Source organism: Argiope bruennichi, chromosome 2, assembly GCF_947563725.1.
Source record: "Argiope bruennichi chromosome 2, qqArgBrue1.1, whole genome shotgun sequence".
Classification (NCBI taxonomy): Eukaryota; Metazoa; Arthropoda; class Arachnida; order Araneae; family Araneidae; genus Argiope; species Argiope bruennichi.
In genome coordinates this window covers 135,062,525-135,071,838 of record NC_079152.1, presented here as the reverse complement: position 1 = coordinate 135,071,838, position 9,314 = coordinate 135,062,525, and the positions used below count along the sequence as shown (strand labels likewise).

The 9,314-nt window shown below is 31.8% G+C and overlaps 1 protein-coding gene across 1 annotated transcript; it reads left to right on the top strand.

Moving 5' to 3' along the window:
- Nucleotides 1–8,192: 8,192 nt before the first annotated feature.
- LOC129962346 (uncharacterized) lies at nucleotides 8,193–8,606 on the top strand. The gene has a single exon (XM_056076093.1). The coding sequence runs from the start codon at nucleotides 8,193–8,195 to the stop codon at nucleotides 8,604–8,606; it is 414 nt and encodes a 137-aa protein (XP_055932068.1).
- Nucleotides 8,607–9,314: the final 708 nt, after the last annotated feature.

The following is a 9,314-nucleotide window of genomic DNA, read 5'->3' as shown; positions in this document are numbered from 1 at the left end:
AGGATGTAAATACATGCCGGTTTTGGTAGTTCTGATTTAAACGGCGTACTCTGCAGAGGGATTTAGACGAAGTTTCCTTCTTGGATTTCGAGTCATGGAATATGTGGTGTTCCGTGACTCGGAATATTTAGCTTTTAAATATTATCATGTTAATATTTTTTGAAATAAAAAAATTACTAAATTTTTTAACCAAGTTTATGAAAGTATGATAAAAAAAATTTATAGGAATTTGCGTCCTTTAATCTTTTTAAATATTTTAAATATTCATACATATTTCAAGTTAAGAGAAAAAAAGAATGTTTAAAAATTATTAAAATAAATTAATAAATTTTGATCGTGATATATTAAAACTGCCTTTTAATTTAATTTTATGTAAATACTATATTATAATCATCAAGTTCTATTTGAAAATAAAATTGAATGCAAAGATAATAAACCTTTCTTAAAGGAAAAAAAAAGTTATGTGCTATTATTAACTGTGTTCATTCTTAAGAGGTAATGTGATAGATAGTTATAGAAATAATGTGTAAAAAAGTACTGACTGTATAAGTTTTAAGATTTCATTTTAAGAATAAATTATTAGTGTATCAAATATACTTTAATAAAAATATTTTTTTCTTATTTTTCAAATGAAAATAAGAAGATAGTCTTTGGAAATCATTACAGTTTTCCTTTAAGTGAAATCAGTTTTATTCTTTATCAACATTTACACTATTCTTCAAAATCAAACCAATAATAGTAAAGGAATATTCGAACAATTGAAAAAAAATATCGTATTTAATTTTTCAACTACAAACTTTTGAGATGATTACAAATTGAAAATAGAAAACTTGATAATTCATTTAATGCATACACATACAAATCCAAAAGCCTCTCTTGAGAAAATAAATAAATTTGGTTTAAAAATAAAGAAAATGAAATCTTCTTCAATAAATGTAAATGGATTGTGAGAAAAACGACCATTTCCTAAATACTTCATTTGCATATCACCGGAAGAAAATTTCTGCAAAACTCAATGTTAGGTGCCAAATTTTTTTAGGCCCAAGAAAAAGAAGTTACGTGCGTTGATTTTGAAATGATGTTTCAAAACTCGTCTGATTTGCACGTAGAGTGGCATCATTACGGAAAACGGTCGCTCAAGAACGGCGGAAGTCAACGGAAAAGAAAAGGAAGCGTCCATTTTTAACCAATAGGCGCTTAACTGTCCAGGTTTAAAATCCACTAGTGTCGGACACAAAGCGCGAATCTTAATTCTTACCAGATTCTTTACATTGCTCTGCTTATTTTTGATTTCCGTTCAGTGAGAAGCAATAAAAAATCGATCGAACTTTAAGGCACAGAAATGATTAGAAAAGGCTGGAGAATTTTAAAGGATGAGATTTAAAAAGTCAGGAGATATTTGCATTTTAAAAGAACAATATTTTGGAAAGTGTGATTTAATGAGCTAATGTTATTTATGCATATTAACACCTATGTCTATAAAACAGTATCCAGTACTAAATTATGAAAAATATTGCGGAGGTATATAAAATCGTGTGCTGAAAGAAATGCAGAGTAAGAAAATCTGTGAAAATAATACAAACTGTGCAAAAACTTATAAAATTCAAAAATTTTGAAACAGGATAAATTTAGTGATAACACAGACAAATATCAAATTTCCAAGAATTGCGTGAAACTTCTTGAACTACTATTCGTGAGTTATCTGCAGACTGAAAAATTAATAGCGATTTCAGTTCAGTTTATTCTGCTTTTCTCTGCAGATTCAAAGAAAATCGGTTTCTGCTTGTACTCAATATCATTGACTGTTTTGAAAATAAGATTAACTTAATGAAATTAATTTAATAGAAAATGAATCGTGCGATTAGTTGCTTTTCAGGAAGTATGAAAACTTAAAAAGATCTAGATTTCAAGAAATTCAAGATTGATTTCAAGAAATGTCGCAACAGTATAGTGCAAACAGTTTCAAAATTCTATTAAAGAATAGAATCGGAAACTATGATCTTATAGATATGAAGCATGTAAAAGAGGGTTGTCGTATAAGATCTGTGAAAGAAAGTGTATTTTAGCTTTCAGAGTGTTGGACATCAGTCCATATAATTATACTTCTTATGTAGATTATTCAATTATGTTTTTCGAAAGAGTAAGCAGCATATATTATATTTATATGTTTGACATAAAAATATTCAGCATGAATTATGAATCAGTTACATAAATAATCATAAAGACGTATTAAAATTGCTGTAAAGGCATCAATATATTCTATCGCCATAATAAACAGTTTTTTAAAGATTTTTATGTAAATTACATTTGAAATTCAAACTAAATTTATATAATTATTTTTTATATATAGTTAGTATACAATAAATTAAATATTTGTGCATACAAATTTAAAACTAACTTAACTAAAATTAAAAAAAAAAGTATTTAAAATATTGAAAGACGTTTTATTTTTTTACGTTTTATGTTATTGAAAAGTATTCGGTTTTTTACATTCATGTTACGTTCTCTATAGTATATGATTTCTTTTATTGAAATATCAGCATTTAAAAAAATTCTGTCTTTACCTTAAGTATACCAGCTAGTTTACCAAGAATAATGAATAGAACTTATTTTAATATTACTTTTACCAGATTACTTATGCATAAAGTTATATTTATGATTTCTTCGACATAATATTTTTAATTTCACAATTTGATAGATATTTACTTAAATCACATTATTTTGATAACATTGCATTTATCTGTTCATTGTGTAAGAGAATGTCCCTGATGAGTAGTATGACCTGACTGTTCAAATCATTCAGCAGCGTTCATTTAATTGCATTACTCTTCATATAATATTTATAAATATTAAACCGTTGCCGGCAAAAAGCACATCAGCTGGATTAAGGCATGAACATAAAAAGAATTTAAAATAGTAAATATGATCATCCTGCTTTACGGCTGCAATTCTTATCACACTTAAGAACTTAGATCCTTATTTATAAAATTATTGGAAGAAGAGAAAAAAGTAATATTCATTACGATATTAGTAAAGAAAATAAAAATAAATGAATAAACACAACCTTCATTTCTTTAAATTTAACAATGTAAATAAGGCTAGCAATCAAATATTTGTCTAAATAATGAAAAGCAAATTAAATTAGATTACAAATCTGAAAAATTTGAAATATCCAAACTTGCAAGCATCAGACAAGTCAAAATAAATAAAAGCGTATAAAACTGAAACTTTCTGACCAACACTGACAACCCCGTCACTTTTTTCGGATGAGAAGATGAAACTGCAGCAGTCAGTTCGTATTTATCAAAAGAAATAGTTACTCATTTCAAATGGACCATAATAGCATTTTCTTCGTACATTACATGAAGATATGGAGCAACAACAACAAAAAGATCTGTACAACATCGATATAAAAGATCTAATCGGCAGTAAAACTCACAAACACCACTATCAATGGTATGGGGGGAGGGGAAGAAATCCCTTTCGGTTTATTTCTGTACTTTCAGAAGAATCTTGGCAGTTTTTTCAGAGCTACTTCCAGCTTTCTTTTATACTTACCTTATTTTTTTCTTGAGTTCATTCAAACAGTTGATTTTGCTTGTAATCAGAGCTGTTTGGAATAACCATGAAGGAGAAAGAGAAGGAGAAAGGTCTGAGTCGAAGATGAGAGCAAATGATTGACATAGTAGGTTAAGAAAAAATAAATTTTTATTTCATAGAGTAATGGAAAGAAAATGTTGTCTAAATTTCTGCTTACTTTTATTATTCTGAGTGAAAGGAAGTCCAAATTCAATTTCTTCCTTTGCTTTTCCTTTGGATTGAATTTTTCCTTTAATATAATTTGTACTTCCGTAATGTAATGTACCTTCATTTAAAGTACTTTCAGGAATAGGAAATTAGAAAATACCATGTTATAAATGCAAATAAACAAAAAAGTCAAGCATTGTACATTTTATTGTAATAAATATAGGCGGTTATTTATTAGAGAGTTTTATTTTATTTTAAAATTTACGAATATATATTTTATATTTTTGTTTTATAAAAGTCAATGTGTGGGAAGGGACAACCTGGCCCTTGGGCTGTGAGTTTGAACCCCCGCCTTCCGAAGGCTTTCTGTGTGCATGATGGCTGGTGCACGTATAAACCTGTCATAACCACTAAGTCCTCCAAGTCCAGACAATACCACTGGGGGTATTGGATCAGAGGTGACTATTCTCTGATTTCGGTCTCAATTATGATCTGTGAATGAAATGTATGAATTCCTTCCAGTGAAAAGGGCTGTACGCATGAATACCTAAGACGTACTCTTGGATCTAGATAGAGCTCTGAAATAAGATACGCTAAAGATTGGCTTAAAATCACTAAGCCTGTTTACGACAAGTGTCAAAAGTAACAACAACAAAAAAGCCAATGCAATACTTTGAACTTTAATTATATTGTCATCTCGATGCGAGAAAACATGAGCACTTTTGGGGACATAAATTGTAATCATTACACGACAGTTTGAGTCAGTAAAACAATTTCCATAACCGACCTTTTGATCCACGACTCATTAATCTTGCATCAGAGGGATAATCTGTTCTCTATCTTGACGTGTTCCGGTTACGAAGCATTTTTCCATGAGACCACACAAGGTACTTTTTCCATCGTTTTGGTATTAATTTTAAGTAACTTCATATATTCTACTATGTAGTGGCAGTTTAGGAATTAGATTCAACATGAGAATGCAAAACGCTGTCAGATGAAGTAGATGGTATGAAATGAAGGAGGGTTAAAAAAAAAAAACATCACGATTATATTGTTATTCTATAAACTCCTCAAATTTTTTACGGTTAATCATGTGTAAGATATTCAGACGTTTAATCACTTTCTGAGTGGACTGTGCTATACAAAACATCTTCAGTAATCATTTTAATGATTCCACCAAATGGTGAGCTTCCATTTCCCACTGTTATCCATTGTTTCAATAATCAATAGTAGTTACGGATCAATTAAATAAATAACAATGTTTGATTTACAGGCTTATTTTAGTTTAGTTATATTAACGTCCCATTTTTAAAGCAACACAAAGGCTATTTTAGGACAGACCTCATCATTTTGAACAGTGGTCCGATGACAAGGATGACCCATGAACTAGCACCCCCTCTCCAAATTTCCACACCACACGAGTTGATTTACGGGACATGAGCTGTTTTGAATGGACTCATTGGGAAACCAGGCACTTAATATTTATATTCATTTTTTGTATAAGTTAAAAGTCAATAATTAAATAAATATTTTAATTAAATGATGAGTATTTTCATTAAAAAGTACTCGTGAGTTTTGTTCCAACTCGCTTTTTAATTTAATCAGTTTGTTTGATGTATCCTTGAAAAACAGAAGATTCATGAATCGATGAAATACCATTGTATATCTGAATTATGTTACAGAAGGTATTTTATCGTATATTAAACACACAAGTAAAATAGGGCACATGGAAAACGATTTCATAGCATTATATCGAAAATATTTTCATATAAGTATATTCATCATCTTTTGCACATATTTTTTTTATTGAACATTTATAAAAACCCCGTGCACCACAAAGTATCACACGGGGCTTACAGAAGTAAGTATATAACACATAACAAAAAGAAAAATAAGAAAATTTAACAGTTATGAAGGATTACAGATGTCAACAATAAATTTACAGAAATTTTGAAAAGCACTTCTAGTAGAAATAAGTTGGTGAAACTCTGTAGGCCAATTTATATTCATATGCTTGAGAGCCAGTCTTAGGATTTGTCTTTCTTTGACAAACTTGGAACATAGAAGGAGCACATGTTCAACATTTTCCTCCCCACCAATATTACAATCGCAGGAAGATAACGGAAACAAATTAAATTTGTACAAATAACTTTTAAAGTTATCATGACCAGTTAGAAATTAGGTTATTTTGTAATTAGTATAAAAATGATGGCATGATAGTCTCTTATTAATGGATGGAAATAATTTCTTTGTTAAGCCCCCTTTATTTGGAAGGAGATATTCTTGGTTCCAAGACTCCACCTTTTTTTTTCTCGTAATCTTCTTTGCACATATTTTTCAACCAAATTTTTTATCCCATCCCTTCTCCCGTCTGCATAGAATTGTGGACCTTAGCTAAAGCCGAGGATACCTTGGATGGTACTGGTGAATGATAGTTATGAAATATAGACTTCTGGATTGAATTTGGAATTCTGATTGAATCTATCGCGGGAATATGTATTTTATACACTTTTTTGCTGGCTGACACTAAAATGTGACACCATACAACAGTTGTAGTAGCAAGAAAACATATCGAATTTCATTGATTATACCTTTGTCTAACTTTACGTATATGTGAAAGTATAGAGTGACGGACGAACAACCGTTTGAAGGAGTTGTTCAAAATTTCATAAGTTTATGTAGTTTAGACGTTGAGTATATGTACAAAGTTTTATCCATCTAGCTCTTTGTATTTTGTAGTGAACGAATTCACTTTTAGTCGCACCGTCAAACAGACTTCCTCTCCGTGTATTTCGTTCAAAACTTAATGGGTGGTTACAAATGGGGTCGTCATTCCATATCCAAATGGCAGCTGTCTGATTCCAAACGTTTTTGATCTATAATGTTCATATACCGACAGACATAATGCCAAAAATGTTCTTTTCGGACTCGGGGGAGGTCTATAATAAGGCCTTTTTTTTCTTATATTTATATGGAAAAGTTTTTGATTTTACGTGTTCGCAGATAATAGACTGCCACCATTTCAATAATCTATGTCCCAGAAAAGTCTGGATCGTAAAACTTATTTTTGCGATTGCAATACGCCTTCTACGCATCTTCCTCTTGAGCGCAAAGGAAGTAAAAATGATATCTTTTAAGGAAAAGAAGCCAAACTATATTCGAATATAGTATACCGATTCGAATATTTAATAATGAGTGTTAATTTTTTTTATTGGCATTCAGACTTTATTGTACTTATGTAATATAAATACATAAATCCGTTTTCTCAACTTTACGAAGATATTATGAAAGAAGCAATTCAATAGAAAAACCAGAACACATTTGATAGATTAAATTTACTAACACAGTTTTATTCGTGGAAATCTTAAATACAATACTTTCAATATTTTTCAGTATTTATGTTTATATCAGTTCCTAGCATTCAAATGATCAACAACACTAATAGAATGATTAAAAAATTTCATATTATAGAATTTATAAAACTTAATAATTAAAAAATTAATAATTAGTTTATAGTAATTATTAAATCATGAGAAAATTCATTATTTTTAAGCGCAGTGATTGATAAATCAAGAAGTATCTATTTGACATAGTAAAATAATTTCCTCGCAGCAAGCTTAAATAGCCTCTGTTAACGCCTCTCGTTAATTATTCCCTACGTAGCTACCAAGAAATGCACAAAAAGTCAACATTTTTTATTTTAAATTTCATTTTCCCTATTTCTGTACTAAATGTAAAGTATAGGATACTGGAATAGCAATGACTCTTTACATATCACTTGAAATACAATATATTCAAATAATTTTTATGTGCTGTGATTATTTTATTTTTATACTATCTGTATCTTAAGTTGGTTCTTTTTTTTACATTATTTCCTTGATCTCTTCTGGTTACTTCTAAAAATAATTTTTATTCCACAAAGCTAATAATTCTTTCTTGGTTACTGCCATTTTTACTTCAATTCCAGCGAAATCTACGAATGAATCATATACTAACGGGGCTGGTCTTTTCGAAAAAACTTGTAGTATTTCTTAATGACTGTTAGAGAGGCACATTAAAAAATGCACACTCGAGGCAGACAGGACATTTTTTGCAGCAGTATTTATCTGGTTCAGATGCGAAGATGTATGTGAATAGTGTAACGTATATATTTATGAAGATCCATACAAACGATGAAAGCTAATTCGAAGCTAATGAAACCACAATAAAAAAAAGAGTTGCTCAAAGAGAGAGAGAGAGAGAACTAGATTTAATAAAAATTACTTCTAGCAGAAATCGCTGGTTTTAAATTAAAAATACACAGTCCAGTCATATTAATGCGACTGCAGCCTACTTTTGAAGTCACTGTTAAATAATCAATCGCAGAAAATAAGTATTATCAACAAATTTGGTGGATATATAAAGTGTGTTGTAGGCATTCGGAAAACATTTCACCTCTTGCAGTCATGCAGAAACGGAGTGATTTATCCGACCTACAAAAGGGCATGATCATTGGCTTTCGGGACAAGGGTGGAAGCATTTCCGAAATGGCTAATTTTATAAACTGTTCGCGGGCCGACGGGGTAAAAGTATACCGCGCATTACAAAATGGCACTGTCCAGAATCAGCGACATGGCAAATGTGGTGCACCATGGACCATAGATGGCAGAGATGAAAGAAGGCTGCGGAGATACTTTTCGAATAGATGTGCAGCTATGGAGCAACTGACTGCCCAGATGAACCAAAGGGCTACCAGCAGTGTCTCCACAACGACAGTTCAGCGAACATTGCTACGTATGGGCCTCCGCAGCAGACGCCTGGTTAATGCACCTATGCTGACTGCTGTTCATCGGCGACGAAGGCTGGAATTTGCACGTTAGTACAGCAACTGGACTTTCACTGAGTGGAGATCGGGGGCTTTTTCGACGAATCACGTTTTATGCTGCATCGGACTGATGGATGTTGGCGTATATGGTTGGAAACGTCTGAAAGCAAACACCCTTCAACAATTACCGGAAGGGTCCAAGCTGGAGGACAGAGCATTATTGTTTAGGGAATGTTTTCGTGGTATTCTCTGGGTGCATTCATCATTGTGAAAGGCACGATGGTTCAACACAAGTGTGCATTTATCCTTGTGGACCATGTTCACTCCTATATGCGAAATGCTTTTTCTCAAGATCTACCAGCAGGACAATGCGACGTGTCATAAAGCTCGCAGTGTACGTGTTTGGTTCGAAGAGTACCGGGATGAGTTTACCGTACTGCCTTGGTCAGCAAATTCCCTGGACTTGAACCCAATCGAGAATGTGTGGGACCACCTCGATCAGGTTGTTCGAACTATGGATCCTCACCCGCGTAACCTAGAGCAGCTGGCCATGGCACTGGAGTTGGCAAGGCTCAATATCCCAGTGAACACCATTCAGGAACATAATTGCCTCTCATCCTGCACGTCTCGCAGCTGTCCGCTCTGCCAAAGGTGGTTATTATGGATTTTGACAAGTGGACACATTAATGTGACTGGACCATGTAGTAATAAAGTTAATATTTCCCACTTTTAATAAATTATATATAATCAATAAATAATTAGT